Source organism: Urocitellus parryii, chromosome 9 (genome assembly GCF_045843805.1).
Source record: "Urocitellus parryii isolate mUroPar1 chromosome 9, mUroPar1.hap1, whole genome shotgun sequence".
Lineage (NCBI taxonomy): Eukaryota > Metazoa > Chordata > Mammalia > Rodentia > Sciuridae > Urocitellus > Urocitellus parryii.
In genome coordinates, this window is record NC_135539.1 from 144,332,425 (window position 1) to 144,355,973 (window position 23,549).

The following is a 23,549-nucleotide window of genomic DNA, read 5'->3' on the forward strand; positions in this document are numbered from 1 at the left end:
AATAAAGGCATTGTGTCCATCTACAACTACAGAATCATTAAAAAAAAAAAGGATGGGGAAAAGATCGCAATGAAAGTTCTCATGCATATTGAGAGCCGTGCAGTCAGTCTTGGCTGGCTGACCGGCCAGCTGGCCTGCCTGCCTGCCTGCCTTCCAGATCAGGGATTGAACCCAGGGCACTTTGCCACTGATCTACACCACAGCCCTTTTTCTTTTTGAGATAGGGTTTCACTAAAATGCCCAGACTTTCCATCCTCCTGCCTCAGCCTCCTGAGTGGCTGGGATTACAGGTACGTGCCACCACCCCGGGTTAGGCTGTGACTCTAGAAGTCATTTTGGTTAAACAATAGTCTCCTCATCTATAAGAATCCCAGTAGAGATCCCGTCTCATTTTAACACCTAATGTGGCTATTCTTCTTCTTAGCAGTTGGTCTGCTTTTATTGCCTAAGCCCTATCATTGCTGACCTAAGCTTTCCTCCTTGGTTTGGTTACTAAAAGTTAAAGTGAAATTTGTGAGCTGCCTTTGGCACAGACTTAAATCATTACAGAGAAGAAATTCTTTCCTAAAATGTTTTATTTTCAACCTCTCAAATTCGCAAAAGAGCAGAAGTAATACAACAATGAACATGCCTTGCCTTTTACCTGCCATCGCCAGCTGTTAGAACCTTGTCCCTTTTGTGGTCCGTCCTGTATGCCCCTGGCAACCCCCCCCCCACTTCTTTCTGTACGTTTTGCAGACGAGCTGTAGATCTCACAGTGCTTTATTCTGCCTAGTTCTATATACACCCTCTAGTGCAAGTTCGTTTCACTATATATGCATAAGCCCTTGCTGTGCCAGATAATGCTATCAGTAACTCAGTAAGAACATCTACCCATGGTGTTAGATTAAACCACCAGTTTTCCAGAACATACATTTGGCTATCAAGTCTCTTTAGTCTCCATTGAGGCAGGGAATTTTCCTAGTCTCTTTAGTTTACTTCTCAAGGACTTTGACTTTCCTTGAGCACATGTAAGATGTCTTGTGCATGGAGCCCTTTCTTCATTTCTCTCAGTGCTCCTCGTGATTTAGCTGAAGTTAAACATTTTTAGCAAAAACACCAGATAGGTGATGTTCTCACTGCATCCCGCTGCACTTGCCAAATTTCAGGTTGGTATCCCATTGCTAGTGCTGTTCCATCAGCTGGTGACAGGTTAGCCGTTACGTTTCCCACTGAAGAGATAGTCTCTGTGGAACTCGGGGTATGTGTGAGGAGATGCTCTGAGACGAGAGTGCCATTTTGAACCCACGCTTGGTTCGCTGCTTTCTGTACCCTTGTTTGTTCACTGACCCCACAGTTTAACACGCACTGCTGCCACATTGTGTGTGAGCTTGTCAGGCAAGTCAGATAGATTCTGGAAAAGCAGAAATAAGCTATGCCTTTTACAAATACCTCCTCACAAGAGCACCTCGGGAAATCATTACTGGAGTTATTTGGTTCTGATTTAAATGGGCATATGTGATAAAACTCTTTCCCCATGTAACCAATTGGCCCCAGTGTACATATAATTAATCGATTTTCTTTGCTACAATTCAAATCTATATGATTTTGTTTTTCTCTGGTTTCAGGCCCATCTGTGTCCACTCGAGCTTAATGACCGGTCATCTGCAAGATGATGACCATGGAAGCAGAGAGAAAGATGACAGCACAGACACTTGTGACCCAAAGCCACCTAGAGGAACGGGAGCCAGAGTGCTGGAGCACACGTGTTCTCAGGGGCTTGAGGATCCGGGCTCTCTGGGTGAGGATGGCTGCCCGGGCCCCGGTCCACTTGCCGGGCCCCTGTAGGCGGTACTGGTATGGGGTGCAGGGCCCATAGAAAACCTCTCTGGCTAGCTTGGCATCCCAGAGGAAGAGGGAGAGCAGGTTGGGTTTGACGCCTAGCTCAGCAGCAATCTCATCCATGTAGTCGATGTAGTTCACTCGAGATGCATCTCTTGGGTTCTCCACAAACCTGGAATAAGAAGGACAATGTTGGAAGCCCTATGTCATATTTGAGTCCATATTGTCCCCTGAGTTTCCAGGGAACTTCGTTTCTACTTATTTCTTAAAACACTTTTCTTAAATCTCTTAATGCATGTTTCCATGTATTGATTCTGTACAGTAACTATATCCTTGAGCACTGAACAATTGCAAACTGTTTCAGACTTTGGACATTAAAAACTATGCTGGTAGCCAGGTATGGTGGTGCATGCCTGTAATCCCAGCAGCTCAGAGGCTGAGGCTGGAGGTCATGAGTACAAACCCAGCCCCAGCAATTTAGTGAGGCCCTAAGCAACTCAGTGAGACCCTGTCTTCAAATAAAATACAAAAAAAAAAAAATAAAGGCTGGGGATATGGCTCAGTGGTTAAGTGCCACTGGGATCAATTCCTAGTAGCAAAAAACAAAACCAACCAAAAAACTATGCTGGTAAGGTATTTTTGGGGATATGTGATAAAAACTATTAAAGACTATTTTAAAAGTACCAAAACTTTTCAAATTTTGGAAGATATTAATTTCTATTGAAGAAACAAATCATAAAAATGTGAATTAATCATCTAGTCAAAATTTTTTAGTCTATATATCAAATCTAAAATCATAAATATCTATTATAACTGACAAAATAGTAAAAGATCAAGTTCTGATTACAAATGAATATACAGGAAGCTATAACCAAAATCCAGAAAGGAAATTCATTTTTTCCAGCAATGAAAATATAAACAACCAACAATAGACTCAAGTAGACAAAAATGGCATTTACATGTCCTGTTTAGTTGTATGGCCTGTACTGTGGGTCTAGTTAGGTAATGGTAAGAAGGGCACCTGATCATCTCCAAAGTTCCCGAGTGAGCATAGGTTTATTGCAAAGCACTCAGAGTAGGTCTTTACCACACTGAAGTAAGTGCGCCTGTTCCTGAGCTTCTCTCTCTCTCTCTCTCTCTCTCTCTCTCTCTCTCTCTCTCTCTCTCTCTCTCTCTCTCTCTTTCTCTCTCTCTCTCTCTTTAAATATATTTAGTTGTCAATGAACCTTAATTTAATTCATTTATTTATATGTGGTGCTGAAAATCGAACCCAGTGCCTCACAGGTGTCCGGCAAACGCCCTACCACTGAGCCACAACCCCAGCCCCGCTGAACTAGTCTTGATTGTGTCTTGAGGAGTGTGTTGTGTTTTCTGTATTCTGAACAGATTATTTCTCCTTTGTTTTTCTGACTTGCTTCTGGCAGTGAGCACAGGCTGGTCTGCGTGTTCTGGTCTTCACTGTAGAGGCCTCTCACTGCAGGGACTGGAGATCCTGTGTGTTCACCAGTGAGACTGGTGTTCTAGCCAGGCTTTTCACTCCTGTCCCCATGTGCATTGTCACCATAATGTCACAGAGCTAGAATTGTCTTAGGGGTCTTGTTAAGGTGCCTGGTTCAAAAACAAAGGTCCAATAGGACCTGCAGAAGGAGTTTGGTGTCCTTTAGCCAGGGATGGTGTGCTTACTCTTTGGCCATTCTCCTTTTCCTTCTGTGGATCTCAGCCAGCATGTCAGCCTCTGAGGGCAAGTTTTTCAGTCCTAAGACAAAGCAAGAGAGAAATGTAAGGAGGGCTGGGAGAGGAGTAAACAAAGAGGTTTTCCAAGAGGAGAGTTGTCATAATCAGGTCGTAGGGAGCCCCTGTGAACTTCCCTCCTGGCATTCTCAGGAGCGGGCTGCATGGAGTCAGCTTTCCCCAGGAGACGCAGGCTGTTGAGTGGTTCTCAGTTGCAATACACAGTGAAAGTTCTTGAATGCTAAGAATTCCCCCAAACATGTGGCTTGTGGTTGACACATGATGTTTGCCCAGATTTAGGAGCTAAAGTGTGAGGTTTGCATCCGTGTGTGCGGGGTCCTCGATGCAGGGAAGTTAGGGTAAGCGTCACTGTCATCTTTGGCATTTCTTTAAGGTGGGTGCTTTGAAGGTCTCTCTCCACTACTTTGAGACTGACAGAGCATCTTGTCAACTGCAGTTGCCTGGCGTGCCACAGAGCACCAGAGCTCCTCTCCTATCCGGGTGCAGCCCTTCACGGGCTCTTTAGTCTCCACCACTACTCATCTCCCAGCCTCTGTGGGATCACCTCTGAGGTGCCTCTCATGAGAGAGCATTCCATGGGTGTCTTTCTGGGTCTGATTTATTGTGCTCAAGACTACTTCCTTATCCTGGTATTGTAAGCAGTGCTGTGATAAACACAGGATGCAGGGGTCTTTTTGACATGTTGATTTCATTTCCTTGAAGGATATACACCCAGTATGAGATTGCTGGGTCACTTTTAACTTCCAGAGATCCTCAAACTCTACTGTGACCAGCTTCTGAGGCAGGTCTGTCTGAAAAGATCCTTACCTTGGGCTCATGTCTTAAAAAAAAGTTTTCTGAGTCCCCAGAGGCATTGGAAAAATGTCAGCTCTTATGTGTATTCACAAACATACGCTGAGGCAGAATCTCCCAGGACCAACAGTAGCTGCTGCATTTTATAAGGAAACAAGTGGCTAAAGTGAAAGGTGGTGTATACGTGGGGGAGAGGAGGCGTGAGGAAGTGCAGGTCAGGTCAGGAGGAGACAGGGAATGGGGACAGCACAGGAGAAGCAGGTGCGCTGACTTCTAAACCACATGCTTTGCGCCTCCTCAGGGTCACAGGGACAGCAGGTGAGGTTGCCGCTCAGTCACTGAAGGGAGCCACTGAAGCAAGCAGCTCCACCCAGGGCAGGCAGACCAGGGACCTATAGGCTCCTCCCACTCGCAGTCTGGGCTCTGTGCTCCCCCTGCCTCCTCTAAGGGCACCCTTAGGCATTGGCCTGCAGTCACCCCGTTCCTTCCTATTCACTGCTGGGTCCCACCAACTCTAAAGAGTCCTACTGTGCGTCCGGTCTGCGGTGACCTGCACACAAACTGCAGGCTTCCCTCCTCCGCCCTCTGCCAGGAAGTGTAAGTGGTAAGTCTTTGAACATCTCTCAGAGGAGCGAGGGGCCACCCAGGCCTGGTTGTCCTAGGTTCCAAACAGCAAACAACACTGGGTTCCCAGCACCAGAGCAGCGTCAGGTGGTATAAACTGGATGCCAGTCAGGTTGGAGCCATGGGGGTCTGCCATCACGTAGGGGTGTCTTGTGTGTGCCTCCCTGCCCCCTGGGTGGACAGCTGGAGACCCAGGTCAAGAAGCATCCTGTGAAAGGCAGGTGGTAGGTACCACGGCCAGCTCCCATGCACGTCCAGGAAGAGCAAGGCTGCTGGCCACATGGTGCTGGAACCCCGTTTACCTGGGCTCTCTCCAAACCCTCGGGGGCCACAGACGTAGCACAGAAATGTGATCTCCTCATGAGTGCCACGGAGTGTCCTATAACACAGACTTCAGAGGATGCAGCGTACGCGCATGCGCAGACTTGGGAAATGGATCCGCATCTCTCATTAAAAGCTGTTTCACATGTGCACAACTTGTGGAGCATCAGTTTTCCTTCTAGGTAAGTCCCCAAGAGTCGCACATGCTCAACTAATCACAGGTGTTAGGTTGTTGATGGCATCATTGTTTCTAGTCATCCTCAGTGGCCATCGGCATGGCATGGACAAGTTGTGAGTATATGTGTCCAGATCACACATCCTCATGCAGGAAATGAGGTTAGACAGAGAAGGATCACAGGCCACCTGGATCACATTCCTGCCTCATGCAGTGAAAAGCAGGCACTAGACAGCTTCCTGACTCACCCAACTGGCAAGTGTATGGCTCAGAAGGCAGAGGATTCAGTGAGGGCAGCCACTCTGTATGCCCATGGTGACCCATCAGGGAAGACATGTCCTGAGAAGATGGAACCCTGACTTCTCATTCTTCGGAGCATGGGGAAGATATCAAAGTTATTTGGGGATTCGAGGGAAGGGGCCACATGTGATTCAGCCAGCTTCTCTGGCTCTCAGAAGCTGTCATGCCACTCTGCCAGTGGAGCCTGGTTTCTGTCTGGTCCCAGGGTTGTTGGGTTCAGAGGCATCAGCCTGGGTAAGGACTCGGGAAGTGAGCCAGAATAAGAGCCAGGTATTTGGAGGTTACCTGAAACATACAGTGACTTCCCTACCCTTCTGCATTCTGCTCACAGGTAGGGTCTCCCTGCTGGCCTTCTGCCCTGGCCAGTTTCTGCTTCCATAATGCTCTCCCTTAAATCAACTTTCTACTGAAAAGAACTAAGTGAATGGATATCCAGTACTCAAATGTAGCCTGATGACAGTTTTACATGTTTTCTATTGTTATTATTTGGTTACTTTCCTCTTTACAGAATTCTCTTAGCAAATCAAAGTAAAGCTTCCAGAGAGTCCAAAGGCCATGAATCTCTAATGGTGAAATCTGGGGTGCTGTGGTAGAAGGTAAATTGGACAGAGGGGCTCCGGGTGCCTTGCCATTCATGCATAATTAGGAACCCCGGCTGCTCACCCAGGAGAGCGGGCCTACCTTGGAACACGCGCACAACCCATCGGCTCTGGAGTTCTGCTGTGGGGATCAGGGCCCCTGCGGGCTGCAGGAGGCCAATGAAAGCCAGCGTTGGCTTCTCCAGCTGAGGAGGGAAGACAAACTTATAGGTGCAATGCTGGCTCTCCAGGATTGCTAAGTCATCCTCCAAGAAGGGGAAAGAGCAGGTGTATCCTGTGGCAAAGAGGACAGTGTCAACCTTCTCTTCAGTGCCATCCTCAAAGATGGCGGACGTCTCAGTGAACTCCTTCACATTTGGTTTCATCCGCACTCTTCCTGTGATTATGTGATTTGGCAGGTCGTCAGCAAAAGTATACTGATCGCTGAGAAATCTGCATTATGGGGAATGTAATATGAAGAATTATGCATGAATTTTGCTTATAAAGAAGTTGTGGTAAATGATCTCAAATGCACCCTAGTATCTCTATTTTATGCTATTGATTGATATGTCCTGAAAGGTAATAGAGTTTATTGGTTAAGAACTTGATTTCACCATAGTATGCTGATTTTAATTCCTTTGGGTAAAGACTGAGGAGTGAGAGAGCTGGTTCAAATTATGGTTCTGTTTCAAGTTTTCTGAGGAATCTCTTTACCCAAAGGACTTAAAAATGTGTACTATAGGGGACACAGCTACATCAGTGTTTACAGCATCTGAATTTACAATAGCCAAAGTGTGAAACCAACCTGAATAATCCTCAATGGATGAGTGGAGAAAGAAACTGTGGTATATATACTCAATGGAATATTACTCAGCATTAAAAGAGAATAAAATTATGGCATTTGCAGGAAAATGGATGGATTTGGAAATATCATCTTACGCAAAGATATTAAGCCCCCTAAAACCCAAAAGCTGATTTTGGGCCCTTGAGCTGGAAAGCAGCCTATGTTGCCTATGTGAGGGCTCGGCACACTGAGTCCGGATACTTGTGGTTTGGAACACCGAATGCTACCAGCCCCGTCACCATGGTAGCCTGGCCACCCTCAGGTGTACAGCATGTTCCCTTCTTCCTGCTTTTTTTGCCGCTGACCTTTTAGCCCCTTCATTGCTTCTTGTGTGTTGCTAGATCTCTGGATTATTATGACCCTTGGCTAAATTTTCCCAGTAACAGACTATGCATAAAAGTATTGCCTCTGCGATAAGATTGTGGTACAGTTCTCTGAAACGGATGTCCAGAGGTCTCTTTTCCACCCTGCCGCCACACCTTTCCTCAGCTTCGGTGGGACTGAGTGAGCCCACATGCCGATCCATAAAGGGGGTGGGCATGAGAAGACTGGAGGAATTTTGATTGAGCAAAGGGGAGGACTGGAGAGGGGCGGGGACTTGGGGACAGGAAGTATGGTGGTAATGAGATGGACATCATTACTCTAGGTTTGTGTATGGCTGTACATGTGGTACCACTCTATATCATGTACAACCAGAGAAAGGAAAAGTTGTCCTCCATTTGTGTTCAATGAATCAAAATGCATTCTGCTGTCATATGTACCTAATTAGAATAAATAAATATATAAATAAATAAAAGAAAAAAGACTTGATTTCAGACACAGGATTTTGCCTCTGCATTGATCCTGCCACATAACAGCTGTGAAATCTTGGAAAAGGCAGGAAACATTTCATCTTTGGTTTCCTAATCTATAATTAGAATGATGGCTCAACAACCAGATGAGATTGTGCTAAGTATGTGATAATAAACATGAACTCTGTTGGGAGTCGTCCCGGCTCCAAAGACCATCTTCCCCATCTCCCAAGAAGAACCATCCAGTGGTGAGCCCTGCTGACTCACCGGATCCTGCCGTCCAGTGGTGAGCCCTGCTGGCTCACCTGATCCTTACCCACCAATCAGAAAGCACCCCATGCCATCTGTCAAACCGCCCCAGCTCTATAAATATGCAGAGCTGTTCCTCAATAAATGGGTATTTTTCTCCTACGACGAGTCTTTTTCGTTCTTTCATTGGTGCCGAAACCCGGGATGAGGAATGCCTCGCTGCTCGAGGGCCCCCTCCCCCAAGGCTCGCCATCCTCGTCCACTCTTTCGAGCGCTGCCGCTACTCACACAACAGCAGCTCTTCAGTAGGTGAGTTTCCCTATTGGGTAACCAACTTCAGATGGGCTACGCAGGGGCTTTGACCGTGATCGTCCGGCAAACCTCTGACACCCAAACTGGAGGAGAGAACGCACCCCACCAGGACCTTCACAGTCACGGTGGACTCTCTGGAGCCCGGTTCATGAGCGGGAGGTCCTGAGGTGTGGAAGAATAGGCACTCCCCCCCCACCTCTCTCTTAACCCCCCTTTTCCCTCTCCTGACCTACAGGGGCCTTTCTTCCCTTCCTGCATACTCCCCCTTATTAAATTCTGCACACACGACTGGCCTTACTACCAATTAGACAATCAAAGTCAATGGCCCCCAGGAGGATCCCTTAGATCCCACAATTCTCAGAGATCTGTTTAACTTCTGTGAGTGCTGGAAAAAGTGGAATGAGATCCCCTATGTTGAGGCTTTTTCTCTTCTTCATTCTCACCCCTACCTATCCGGCAGAAGAACCCCCTGCCTACCGAACTCCCCCATTGGCTCCATCCACCCCCTCAGGTGCTCCCCCTGACTTGGCCAACACCTTTAGTTCCCCCCAAACTAAGTCCTGCCCCTAGTCCCACAAACCATGGCACCCTAAAGAGAGGTTGCTGGATCTGAGGGCATTATCCCTCAGGAAGAAAGACCATCTATCTAAAAAAGATATCCAGGTACATGTCCCGTTCTCTATGAATGACCCATGCAACTCGAGCAAAGGTTGGGCTCATTCACCACAAAAGAGAGTTTCAAAAGGGCCCTCCAGGCTTAGAGCATCACTTATATGTTATTGGCTAATACTCTTCTTCCTGAGGAAAGTACCAGAGTCTGGGAACTTGCCAGAGCCCATGCAGATGAGACTCACTGAGTTAATCCCAATCACCCTCTGGGGCCACTTGCTGCCCAGGATCAAACTCCCGCCTGGGATTATAATACACAAGCTGGCATACAGAGTAGGGACCAGTTCTCTGCATGTGTTATTGCTGGGCTCAAAAAAGTGGCACTTAAGGCCGTCAATTTCCAAAAATTACAAGAGACCCCATCGGAATTTCTGGATCGGCTTACGAAAGCCCTTTAGCAGTAACCTAGATCCCGAAACCCCAGATGGCCATCATGTTCTTATGACATATTTCCTCTAGCAGAGCTACCCCAACATCTGGGCCAAACTAGAAAAGCTTGAACAAGGCCCTGCCAGCCCCCAGACTGAGCTCTTGGTGGTAACCTTTAAGGTTTTTATGCTCTCCCAGGCCCTGCAGGGTGCTTCCTTGGGTTGCTGCCCATCACTGAAAATCCCCCTGGGTGCCTGCTGCAAGTGTGGCAAGGAGGGACATTGGGCCAAGGCATGCCCCACACCATGCACTCTGTATACCCCGTGCCCTAAGTGTCAACAACAAGGTCATTGGCCTCTCACTGTCCTAGATCCCGTAGGAGGGCTATGGCCAGGGAACCCTCTGATCTTCTGGGCATGGCAATTGTCCCCGGCTGTAATGATCAATAGACAGGAACCCAGGGTGCGGATTCAGGTGGATGGACGCAAGGTTGACTTTTTCCTTGACACCAGGGCTACCTTCTCTGTCCTGACAGAACTCTGGGGGCAAACAGTGCCGTCCACCTCTCCTATTGTCGGGGTAGGAGGAAAGACCATCTATCCAAGAAAGACTCCCCTATTACTCTGTTCCATAGACAACTTCCCAACCTCAGACATTCCTAGTTATGCCCCAATGTCAAGTTCCTGTGCTCGGCTGAGATATTCCCTCTAAATTCAATACAACAATCAATATACAGGCTCCTGGCATCAGTCAGGCCCCATAATTGGCCTGTTCATCTTTTCTCGCTCTTTTGGCAGAAAACTGGCCATTCTGCTCCACTTGTGAGACTGACATGAAATACCATACTAACCTGGTTGACCTGATTGTATGGAATACCCACACCCTCTCCACAGTTTCCTGCCCACCAGCTAACATTCATCTCAAAGATCCCAACAGCTTCCCCAATCAGGCTCAATACCTACTGTGCACAAAAGCTCTTCTGGGCCTACAACCTATTATTCAGGACCTTCATAGCAAGGGGTACCTCCATTCTGTTCATTCCCCTTACTCACATACTAGCAGTATAAAAGCCCAAAGGGTCCTATTGACTACTCATCAACACCTCCCTTAGGCCCATACATCCTTTGGTTCCCATCCCATACACCCTGCTGTCTCAGATCCTCCACACTGTCACCCACTTCTCGGTCATAGATTTAAAGGAACTCTTTTTGCCTTTAACCTGGACTGTCCTGCCTCAGGGACTTCGAGATAGTCCACACCTCTTTGGATAAACCTTGGTCTCCGACCTCCAATCTTTTTACCCCCAGTGCCCCGAATCCACCGTCTTGCAATATGTTGATTTTCATTTGGCAAATCTCTTTGCTCACCTGCGGGGAGGAAAGCACCCCAACACAGCCTTTAACACTACGGTGGCCCTCAGGGACTCCTTCCTTGGGCAGATTCCTAAAGTCCTAGTCCTCTCACCTTTAAGACTCAGCCGCTAGAGAGATGCTTACCCTCCCCTTCCTCTCCCCTCTTTCCAGCCCTGGGAGTATCCGGCCTCTCCAGGAGGGGTTCCAAAAGCCTTGGCCAAGGTCTCCCACTGGTCCAGCTCCGTCCAGGACGAGAGCTTCGACTGTCAGGATTCGGTGACGACCAAATCTCTGTAGCTCGAACCTGCCACTTAGGCACTCCTGATTTTTTGGCTCTAGCGGGGACGCCCCTTTTGCCAATGAATAAGTTTCCTCCTTCTCTCTTACCACAATTGCATCCTCTTCCCTCCTCCTTACATGGGTAATGTGTCCTCTCTGCCTGTCGACTCTCCCCTACAATGCCTCTTGGATCAAATATAGCACCCAGGCCTGGCCCTCTTATCCCTTAGACAACCAAAGCAGATGGCCCCTTTTTGGGTCCCTGGATCCCTCCATTCTAAGGGATCTCTTCCAGGCTTTCTTCTTGCTCCGATCCAATCCTGCTCTCTGCACCCCTTGCAAACAAATTCTTCTAGCCAGTCCAAAGGGCGCTCAACAGATGGCACAGTTCTCCTACTTAATTTCTTGGCCTTAAAGGGAAATTGGGTCTCTCAACAAAAGGCCCAAATAGCATGTATCTAGGGTATCTATCTCTCAAGGGAAAAAGGCCATTACAGTAGGCAGAAAACAGCTTATTGTGTCTATACCTACACCAAAGACCAAAGATGACCCTCCTTTTTGGGTTTGGCTGGGTACTTCACGGCCTGGATTACTTTTGAATTTCTCCCTCCTTGCCAGGCCGCTATATAATCTGGCCAAGGGCCCCCAAGATGAACCCCTACTCTCAGTGGGAGGGAAGCCCTTTAAAAAGGCCCCCCTCTGGGCACCCGCCCTGCATCTCCCCGACCTCTCCCGTCCCTTCACCCTCTATGTACATGAAAAACAGGGACAAAGTCTGGGCGTTCTGGGTCAGGAATATGGCCCCACATTTGCACCAGTGGCCTACCTATCCAAACAGCTCGACCCCACTGTCAGGGCTGACCCCCATGCCTCAGAGCCCCAGCAGCAACTCATGACCTCCAGAAAGAAGCACACAAGCTTACCTTTGGCTCCCCGCTAACCATCTCATCTCCTCACCATTAAAGGATTTCCTCACTTACAAGGGGCTACAGACAGTCACCTCCTTCCAGGGTTCTATCCCTCCTTGTCTCTCCTTGAAAATCCCTCCATGTCTTTTCAGTCCTGCTCCCATCTTTTCCCTCACAAGATCCCGTCCACAAATGCCTGGAGGATTTAGAGATGATTTTACCCTACCCTGCCACCATTTCTGAGGGACCCCTGCCCTCTTCGGACCTCGTCTGGTTCTCAGGTGGTAGCTCCTTTATACACGAAGGGGTTAAAGTGGCGGGGTATGCTGTCATTTCCCTCTCATCCATCATAGAGGCCAAACCTCTCCCACCCAATACCACCAACCAACAGGCTGAACTCAGAGCTGCCACAAGGGCTTGTGAGCTAGCGGAGGGAAAACCCTCTCCCTATGTAATACGTCTTCCATATCCTGATCTCCCACGCAGCCATTTGGAAAGAAAGGGGATATTGACCACCAGAGGGACAGCAGTCATTAATTCCACACTTATTTCTGGCCTACTAGGAGCCTCCAGCTGCCTTCCCAACTGGGAATAATCCATTGCAAGGCCCCAAACTGACTCCTCCCTTACTACTATGGGGAATTCCAAGGCCGATCAAGCTGCTCCATCAGCCGCCCTACAGAGCTTTACCTCCTCTCCGCTACTCTCGGTTACCACAAGGGATCGGCCCGAAGATCCCCAACAGTTAACTCTTCCAGTTCCTCACTCTCTATTCCATTCCAGTCCACAGAGTCTCACTACTTTCCTTCACTCCCTTTTCACCCTTTCCCCACGTGATAAGACCCTCCTACAACAGATCACTTCCGCTTGTCAGATCTGCCAGAGAACCAATACCAATACTCCATTAAACCTTTCCCTTCTCATCAGGCCCGCCATCATACCCCGGCTACAGAATGGCAGATTGATTTCACCAACATGCCCCGAATAAAAAACATAAGATATCTCCTTGCATTGGTAGATACTTTTTTGGGATGGATTGAAGCCTTTCCCACTTCTAACAAACGGGCCTCTATGGTGGTCGATCTGTTGCTTACTCACATAATCCCCCGTTTTGGGATGCCCACTTGTATCCCAACAGACGATGGCCCAGAATTCACCTCGCAGATAACTCAGGAGCTGGCTCACGTGCTATCACTCCCTTGAAATTTCCATTGCCCCTACCGCCCCCAGTCTTCTGGAAAGGTTGGAAGGACCAATCGGTCCCTTAAAGAGACCCTCACCAAGCTCACCATGGAATTAAGCCTGGAGTGGGTAGAGGTGCTCCCCTTGGCTTTATTGTGCATTAGGGCCTTGCCAAAGAAGCCTTCTAATCTCTCACCTTTCAAACTCATGTATGGCCGTCCCCTCATTCCTCACGGACTGCCTACAGAACCCCTACCCATCTCCGAAACCTATGCCCTGCCCCTCCTCTTCCATCTGCGCTCTGAACTCTGGTGCTATCAAGCCTGGCTCCTTCCTGACCCCAGTCTCTCTCAAATCCTACCTCCTAACACCTGGTCAACTATCACCCACTGGGGGAAAAGCCCCCTCTAAAACCAAACGGGAGGGTCCTGCTCATGATTATGTGTACTCCCCTGGCGGCCAAACTCAAACTACCTAATAACCAACTTACCCCATGGATTCACATTTCCAGGCTTAAGCCCGGCACTCCTACACCTTCATCAGAAGAGCCAACCATCGTCATCTGTCATTAAGTACTCTTGTCAATGCTCCCACTCATTTCTGGCCCCTCTTGGGTCTTCTCTTCACCCTATGTCTGGAGATTCAAGGCAAGTGACCCTAAGGGCCCCCTCCAGCCAGACCCCCCCACACTTGCTTGATTCTGGCCGGTAGTGGGACCATTGTGTGTTGTCTGTCTGACAAACCACTTAGGTGTCCAGAGCATGGTGACCACTGAATAAGTGTGATCATAAGAGAGCACTTTACCAGGTGCCTTCTGGGCCTAAGGAGGAACATGTGTGTTTTGTTTGCCCTCCCAGTTTCGTAAGAATTTCAAGTATCAGACAAAGAACGGGATTCCAACATGGCGGCAGGCGCGGAGAGATCAAGTCTCTGACCTCTTCAGCTGTGCAGGCATAGGGAGTCGTAAACAGCCTAAATCTGTTTGCTCAGGATCACTAAGCAATGCTGAGCTGACGTGGATCTGGAGTGATCAATCTGGACCTCTCAGAACACACACTGAGCCCGGATCGGCTGAATTCAAGCTCCCATTCGCCTGCTTCCCGCAGACAAACAGCTGTGACTCAGCACTAATCCATCCGGCTGAAACAACTGGTCGGCCCTTCTGATCCTACGGAGGTAATGGCAACCGAGCCTTCATAGGTGGTGGCCACAGGTTTCAAACAGGGTTTGGGAGAGACAGTAAGGACCCACCCATTGCATTGGTCACCCTGCAAAGGGAAACGAACTGTCGCCATTTGCAAGAGATACCACCATGGAAGAGAACTGACGTCATCAGACTGCGGCGGAGGAGATAACTTCATTGAATCCTGCGGCTACAGGTGTGTAATCCCCTAGCCTTCCCTCTCCACACATCGGGAAACCTTAAGGGCCCCTCCCAGCTCTCCCGTAAGGGCCCCTCCCAGCTCTCCCGTGAGCGCGGTAGCCAGACCGAGGGAATTAGAGGTGGCGAGGGACCCGCGGCGCGGAACTACCACTCCCACCAGAGCTGACAGCTGAGGTCTCGTGCACCAGCTACCGGGGGCGTGGCTACCAGAGGGCAAGTAAAATTTGCTGAGGATTCTCAGCCCTAAGCTCCACAAACTTAGGGTCTGAGGGACAGGCAATCTGGGAGAGTGTGCCCAATCGTCCATGAAAACAGGGCTCCCGGGAGCAGCAGACCTGGCGTGTACCCAGTATTGTGGTGAGCGGCACCCGTGAGAGGGGCCTGGCTAGAGGAAAAGTGGGGAAGTGACTAGACACAAGAGGAGGCCCTAGGCACTCAGGATTGGAGACTCGCCCAGTCTGGGAGGAGGAGCTGCTGCACAGTGATTGGTTCCCGCGTATTGACAGGAGAAACTTGGCCTGGTGGGCACAGCGCCACCTACTGGAAGAGAAGTTAATCAAACTCTAAGACTGCATTTATTAGTGTTTTTTTTTTTCTTTTTTCTTTTCTTTTCTTTTTTTTTTTGATTTTGATCTGGGGTTTTCTTTCATTTTCATTTTTCTTTCTTGTTTTTTAAATTTTTTTTTTACAATTTAAAAAAAATTTTTTTTCTTCCAATTTTAATTTTAATTTTTGTTTTATTCTTTTTTTTATAAATTTTTTTTTCTTTTTCTTGTTTTTATTTCCTATTTTTTTCTTCTTTTGTCTTTTCATTTCTTTTCAATTATCTTATCCCCCCTTCCTTGAATTCTACCTGCTTACTCTCATTCTCTTTAGTGACTTCTTCCCTTCTAATACCTTTCCTCCCAAGCATCAAATAAATTTATAGGAGTAAACAGTAACTCAGCAGTCAAACAGAACAAGAAGTAACATGAGCAGCTTCAAAAAGCAAGGAAGAAAAGGAGTACAAACAATGCAGGACAGCCTAAATATTCAGGAGGACCTAGAGTCATCGGAAAAATGTTCATATAAAGAACTCAAGGAACACCTTAGACAGATGGAATGGAACCTTAAAGAGGATACGAGACAGCAAATTCAAGCAGCAAAAGAACACATTGAGAATGAGTTACATAAACAGATAAAAGAAGAAGTTAAGCATCTTTATCAGGAGATAGAGATTATAAAAAATAATCAAACAATAATTCTAGAAATGAAGGAAATGATAAACCAAATTAAAAACTCAATTGGGAGTATCACTAACAGAGTGGAGCAAGTAGAAGCCAGAACGTCAGATACTGAAGACAAAATATATCATCTTGAAAAGAGTCTAGCCAACTCAGAAAGGCTGGTAAAAAATCACGAGAAAAACATCCAAGAGTTATGGGATAACATAAAAAAACCAAATTTACGAGTAATCGGGATAGAAGAAGGTACAGAGATTCAAACCAAGGGAATGAGTAACCTGCTGAATGAAATAATTACAGAAAACTTTCCAGAAATAAAAAAGGAAACAGATATACAAATTGAAGATGCATTCAGGACACCGAGCACACAAAATCACAGTAGACCAACGCCAAGACACATTGTTATGAAGATATCCAATATACAGAACAAAGAGAAAATATTAAAAGCTACAAGAGAAAAGAGACAGATTACATTCAGGGGTAAACCAATAAGATTAACAACAGATTTTTCATCACAGACACTGAAAGCAAGAAGGTCATGGAACAATGTATTTCAAACACTGAAAGACAATGGATGCCAACCAAGAATTCTGTATCCAGCAAAATTAAGCTTCAGGTATGACAACGAAATAAAAATCTTTCATGATAAACAAAAGTTAAAAGAATTTGCAGCCAGAAAACCAGCATTGCAAAGCATTTTGAGCAAAACACTACACGAGGAAGAAATGAAAAACAATAACCAAAACCATCAGAGGGAAGTGCCTCGGTAAAGACAGAGGGTGAGGGGAAAGATAATCATGGAGAAACAAACTAAATTTTTTTAAAAAAGGATAAATAATCAAACATGGATGGAAGTACAAACCATATATCAATAGTAACTGTGAATGTTAATGGCTTAAACTCTCCAATAAAGCGACATAGGCTGGTATCATGGATTAAAAAAACAAATCCAACAATATGCTGCCTTCAGGAGACACATCTGATTGGAAAAGACATACACAGGCTGAAGGTGAAAGGATGGGAAAAAATATACCACGCACACGGTCCTCGTAAGCAAGCAGGGGTGGCCATCCTCATATCGAATAAAATCGACTTCAAGACTAAGTTAATCAAAAGGGATAAAGAAGGACACTATATACTGTTAAAAGGAACCATTCACCAACAAGACATAACAATTATCAATATTTATGCACCAAATAATGGCGCTGCGATATTCATAAAACAAATTCTCCTCAAGTTCAGGAATCAAATAGACGAAAACACAATAATTATGGGTGACTTCAACACACCTCTCTCACCATTGGACAGATCCTCCAAACAAAAGTTGAATAAAGAAACTATAGAACTCAATACCACAATCAATAACCTAGACTTAACTGACATATATAGAATATATCAACCATCATCAAATGGATATACTTTTTTCTCAGCAGCACATGGATCCTTCTCAAAAATAGACCATATATTATGCCATAGGGCAACCCTCAGTAAATATAAAGGGGTGGAGATAATACCATGCATTTTATCTGATCATAATGGAATGAAACTGGAAATCAATGATAAAAGAAGGAAGGAAAAATCCTGCATCACATGGAAAATGAACAATATGTTACTGAATGATCAATGGGTTACAGAAGACATAAAGGAGGAAATCAAAAAATTCTTAGAGATAAATGAAAATACAGACACAACATATCGGAATCTATGGGACACAATGAAAGCAGTTTTAAGAGGAAAATTTATTGCCTGGTGGTCATTCCTCAAAAAAAGAAAAAACCAACAAATAAATGAGCTCACACTTCATCTCAAAGCCCTAGAAAAGGAAGAGCAAAACAACAGCAAATGTAGCAGAAGGCAAGAAATAATTAAAATCAGAGCGGAAATCAATGAAATTGAAACAAAAGAAACTATTGAAAAAATTAACAAAACTAAAAGTTGGTTCTTCGAAAAAATAAATAAGATCGACAGACCTTTAGCCATGCTAACGAAGAGAAGAAGAGAGAAAACTCAAATTACTAACATACGGGATGAAAAAGGCAATATCACAACAGATGCTACAGAAATACAGAAGACAATTAGAAATTATTTTGAAAACCTATATTCCAATAAAATAGAAGATAGTGAAGACATCGATAAATTTCTTAAGTCATATGATTTGCCCAGACTGAGTCAGGAGGATACACACAATTTGAACAGACCAATATCAATGGATGAAATTGAAGAAGCCATCAAAAGACTACCAACCAAGAAAAGCCCAGGACCAGATGGGTATACAGCGGAGTTTTACAAAACCTTTAAAGAAGAATTAATACCAATACTTTTCAAGTTATTTCAGGAAATAGAAAAAGAGGGAGCTCTTCCAAATTCATTCTATGAGGCCAACATCACCCTGATTCCGAAACCAGACAAAGACACCTCAAAGAAAGAAAACTACAGACCAATATCTCTAATGAACCTAGATGCAAAAATCCTCAATAAAATTCTGGCAAATAGAATACAAAAACACATCAAAAAAATTGTGCACCATGATCAAGTAGGATTCATCCCTGGGATGCAAGGATGGTTCAATATACGTAAATCAATAAATATTATTCACCACATCAATAGACTTAAAGATAAGAACCATATGATCGTCTCGATAGACGCAGAGAAAGCATTCGACAAAGTACAGCACCCCTTTATGTTCAAAACATTAGAAAAACTAGGGATAACAGGAACTTACCTTGACATTGTAAAAGCAATCTATGCTAAGCCTCAGGCTAGCATCATTCTGAATGGACAAAAGTTAAAGGCATTCCCTCTAAAATCTGGAACAAGACAGGGATGCCCTCTATCACCACTTCTATTCAATATAGTTCTCGAAACACTGGCCAGAGCAATTAGACAGACAAAGGAAATTAAAGGCATAACAATAGGAAAAGAAGAACTTAAATTATCACTATTTGCAGATGACATGATTCTATACCTAGAAGACCCAAAAGGATCTACAAAGAAACTACTAGAACTAATAAATGAATTCAGCAAAGTGGCAGGATATAAAATCAACACGCACAAATCAAAGGCATTTCTGTGTATCAGCGACAAAACTTCTGAAATGGAAATGAGGAAAAACACTCCATTCACAATATCCTCAAAAAAAAAATACTTGGGAATCAACCTAACAAAAGAGGTGAAAGATTTATACAATGAAAACTACAGAACCCTAAAGAGAGAAGTAGAAGAAGACCTTAGAAGATGGAAAAATATACCCTGTTCATGGATAGGCCGAACTAACATCATCAAAATGGCGATATTACCAAAAGTTCTCTATAGGTTTAATGCAATGCCAATCAAAATCCCAAAGGCATTTCTTGAAGAAATAGATAAAGCAATCATGAAATTCATATGGAAAAATAAAAGACCCAGAATAGCAAAAGCAATGCTAAGCAGGAAGTGTGAATCAGGCGGTATAGCAATACCAGATTTCAAACTATACTACAGAGCAATAGTGACCAAAACAGCATGGTACTGGTACTAAAACAGGCGGGTGGACCAATGGTATCGAATAGAGGACACAGAGACTAATCCACAAAGTTACAACTATCTTATATTTGATAAAGGGGCTAAAAGCATGCAATGGAGGAAGGATAGCATCTTCAACAAATGGTGTTGGGAAAACTGGAAATCCATATGCAACAAAATGAAACTGAATCCCTTTCTCTCGCCATGCACAAAAGTTAACTCAAAATGGATCAAGGAGCTTGATATCAAATCAGAGACTCTTTGCCTGATAGAAGAAAAAGTTGGCTATGATTTACATATTGTGGGGTCGGGCTCCAAATTCCTTAATAGGACACCCATAGCACAAGAGTTAATAACAAGAATCAACAAATGGGACTTACTTAAACTAAAAAGTTTTTTCTCAGCAAGAGAAACAATAAGAGAGGTAAATAGGGAGCCTACATCCTGGGAACAAATTTTCACTCCTCACACTTCATATAGACCCCTAATATCCAGAGTATACAAAGAACTCAAAAAATTAGACAATAAGATAGCAAATAACCCAATCAACAAATGGGCCAAGGACCTGAACAGACACTTCTCAGAGGAGGATATACAATCAATCAACAAGTACATGAAAAAATGCTCACCATCTCTAGCAGTCAGAGAAATGCAAATCAAAACCACCCTAAGATACCATCTCACTCCAGTAAGATTGGCAGCCACTATGAAGTCAAACAACAACAAGTGCTGGCGAGGATGTGGAGAAAAGGGTACTCTTGTACATTGCTGGTGGGACTACAAATTGGTGCGGCCAATTTGGAAAGCAGTTTGGAGATTCCTGGGAAAGCTGGGAATGGAACCACCATTTGACCCTGCTATTGCCCTTCTCGGACTATTCCCTCAAGACCTTAAAAGAGCATGCTACAGGGATGCTGCCACATCGATGTTCATAGCAGCACAATTCACAATAGCTAGACTGTGGAACCAACCCAGATGCCCTTCAATAGATGAATGGATAAAAAAAATGTGGCATCTATACACAATGGAGTACTATGCAGCAATAAAAAATGACAAAATCATAGAATTTGCAGGGAAATGGATGGCACTAGAGCAGATTATGCTTAGTGAAGCTAGTCAATCCCTAAAAAACAAATACCAAATGTCTTCTTTGATATAATGAGAGCAACTATGAACAGAGCAGGGAGGAAGAGCAGGAAGAAAAGATTAACATTAAACAGAGACATGAGATGGGAGGGAAAGGGAGAGAAAAGGGAAATTGCATGGAAATGAAGGGAGACCCTCATTGCTATACAATATTACATATAAGAGGTTGTGAGGGGAATGGGAAAATTAACAAGGAGAGAAATGAATTACAATAGATGGGGTAGAGAGAGAAGATGGGAGGGGAGGGGAGGGGGGATAGTAGGGTATAGGAAAAGTAGCAGAATACAACAATTACTAATTGGGCATTATGTAAAATTGTGGATGTGTAACCGACGTGATTCTGCAATCTGCATTTGGGGTAAAATTGGGAGTTCATAACCCACTTCAATCTAATGTATGAAATATGATATGTCAAGAGCTTTGTAATGTTGTGAACAACCAATAAAAAAAATAATAAAAAAAAAGAATTTCAAGTATCAGTATTTAAAGTTGAAGTGTTTCACATAAAACCTGGAGAGAGCTGACTGCTCTCAAAGGGAAATCGAGTAACAATGATCCACTTTCCTCCCTTGGCCACCTTCGAGAAAGGCCAAGAGAGAAGCAAGCTGGTACACCCAGGTAGGAGAAAGTTTGAAGAGCAGCCTTAACAGAGAGGGGAGGGGGCTAGATTGGACTAGGAAGGAAGAGTGGAACTGAGGGTGTTAGGTGCAGGTCAGGCTGGTCTGCAGGTCATGCCAAACAAAGTTAGCTGCAGGATGACCTGGCCACTCAAACCCTCCGTCTGTTTCTTTATCACCTGTTTGCTTCAAGCCCAAACGCCCAAGCCCCCTCTCAAGGCTGAACACTCAACCCCCCCTGTGCCAACAAGGCAGCTTGCAGACCCAGAGACCCCATTGGATTTGGGCTATAAAAACAAAAACTCCCTGGGCCTGTTCCTTCCCTTTATCATAAACTTCATTCAGACTCAGGTGGGTAAAATTTCTAATCAAGCTTTTACCAGCCTCTCCTCAGGAATTACCAACTCCTGGCTACTGACGATACCTCCGGTCGAGACCTAAGCCGAATGGACTGACGTCATCATGGATCTGTGGTGGCAAGGAACCTTCGTTGATACCGGTCTTCTCTGCCCTGCTGTGGGGGTTCCTTACTTCCCTCCTCTCTTTCACCCACCCCATTTCAGCATGAAGCAGTCAGAATGAGTCAACACCAACTCTCATTTAATAACAAAGAGTTGCCCCAGCTCAAAAGACTAACTGCCCTATCCTCCAAGAAGTGCCGTCCAATAGTGAGCCCTGCTGGCTCACATGATCCTGCCATCCAATGGTGAGCCCTGCTGGCTCACATGATCCTTACCCACCAATCAGACTAACCCTGCTTGTTCACCTGATCCTTACCCACCAATCAGAAAGCACCCCATGCCAACTGTCAAACCACCTCTGGCTCTATAAATATGCAGAGCTGTTCCTCAATAAACGGGCATTTTTCTCCGATGGCAAGCCTTGATCATTCTTTCCAACTCTATTTATCTGTTTATCAGGAATAAAATCCTTCAATTTTAACTTACTTGATACCAAATAAAGATCTGCATGAATTCATCATTAATCTTTATCAGTGATCTACAAAGAGCTACTGACGGACTTGAACAGTGAATCTCTGAAAACAGAAAGAAGGTGGAAGAGAGAGCCAACACTAGTTTGCTCCTCCATAGGATGGGAATAAAACCACAGCTGTTACTCTCCTGGAGGTAAGGGACTGAGTCTGAGCACTGGAAGTTGATACCACACATTAAAAAACAAAACAAAACAAAAAACTTGGTGGATTCAGAGATGAGAGAGAGTACCGAAGCACCAGAAATGGAATGTGTTCGCGGGGGGCTCCGCAGCTTGGTTTGGGGAAGAAGGTTCTTCTGAGGGGATGAAGATGAAAGAGGAGGGGTCACAGCCTGGTGTAGAAGAGAGTAGAAGGCTGTCCTGGGCAGACTAAAGACTTAAAGAAGCAGGTCTCTTGGAGTCTGAGAAACTGCAGCTTCAGGGCAGGACTCCTTGCGTCTCTCAGCCAACCCTCAGAGGTGACAGCTGGGAACCACTGTGAGGTCCTATTGTTTGGGACTAAACTATTGTGGGAACCAGGAAACTTGACATCATCACCTCTTTGGGTCCCGTGGACACTTGGATGCACTGACTCTGCAGGCAGTGGCCCTAGGGACAGTCACAGCTTGGGAAGTGCCTCTGACACAAGTTTGCTGAGGAGTTTATGCTGGGTGGGGAAGTGGCTTACAGTGGGAGGGGAGTGCAGGGGACAGTGGTTCAGTGATCCTGACTTGTCACTTATTTTGTGTGGGAGGCACGTTCGAAGGTGCTGCGATGAAGGCTAGCAATCCCAGCACAAAACTAGGTGGTCCAGTTGCTCCTCTCCCCTCAGAGGTATTCTGTGATTGCTGCACCTTGGACATTTGTCACATCCCTGGACATTCAGTCTACCTTCTCCTGGGAGTGACTGTATCTCCTAGTGCTAGCCACACTCCACCAAACCGCTCAGTGAGAGGGGCTTGCTGTGGCTCTGACCTGTGCCATGCCCCTAGTTACACAGTCTAAAGTCACTGGAGAGAACCGACTCTTGGCATGGTCAACACGCCCTTAATGTTTTCAGTGAGAAAGGTACAATGCAGTCTGCTCTTTGCCCCACTTGTTTTGTGAGACCTGAGAGGAGTTCCAGCAAGCAGCAGCTGTGACCCACTCCCTGTCCCTCCCTCACCTGTTGAATTCCAACCTTTGCCATCTGGAGACCGTGTTTCCAGCACCTCAGCTAGGAGGGACTGTTTACTCATTTTTTCCTCCATAAACGTCAGCAGATTTCTCAGTAGAAATTATAAAGGTAAGGAGGACGTCAAAGGGTGTTTCAAGAAAATAATTGCCCACTTAGATTACTATACTCAGCTAAGACATCCTCCAGAATAGAGGAAGTAATGAAGTCCTTC

General features: G+C 45.5%; 1 protein-coding gene across 1 annotated transcript in view; it reads right to left on the reverse strand.

The window, feature by feature from the left end:
• Window positions 1–1,614: 1,614 nt before the first annotated feature.
• The window catches only part of LOC144256927 (flavin-containing monooxygenase 5-like), a 30,014-nt gene continuing 8,079 nt past the window's right edge, over window positions 1,615–23,549 (reverse strand). Inside the window, exons 6-8 of the mRNA XM_077802791.1 lie at window positions 6,467–6,816; window positions 3,505–3,577; window positions 1,615–1,993 (exon numbers count right to left, since the gene is read on the reverse strand). Coding sequence (XP_077658917.1) covers window positions 1,630–1,993; window positions 3,505–3,577; window positions 6,467–6,816 — 787 coding nt within the window. The 3' untranslated portion in view covers window positions 1,615–1,629. The remainder of the gene's footprint in view (window positions 1,994–3,504; window positions 3,578–6,466; window positions 6,817–23,549) is intronic.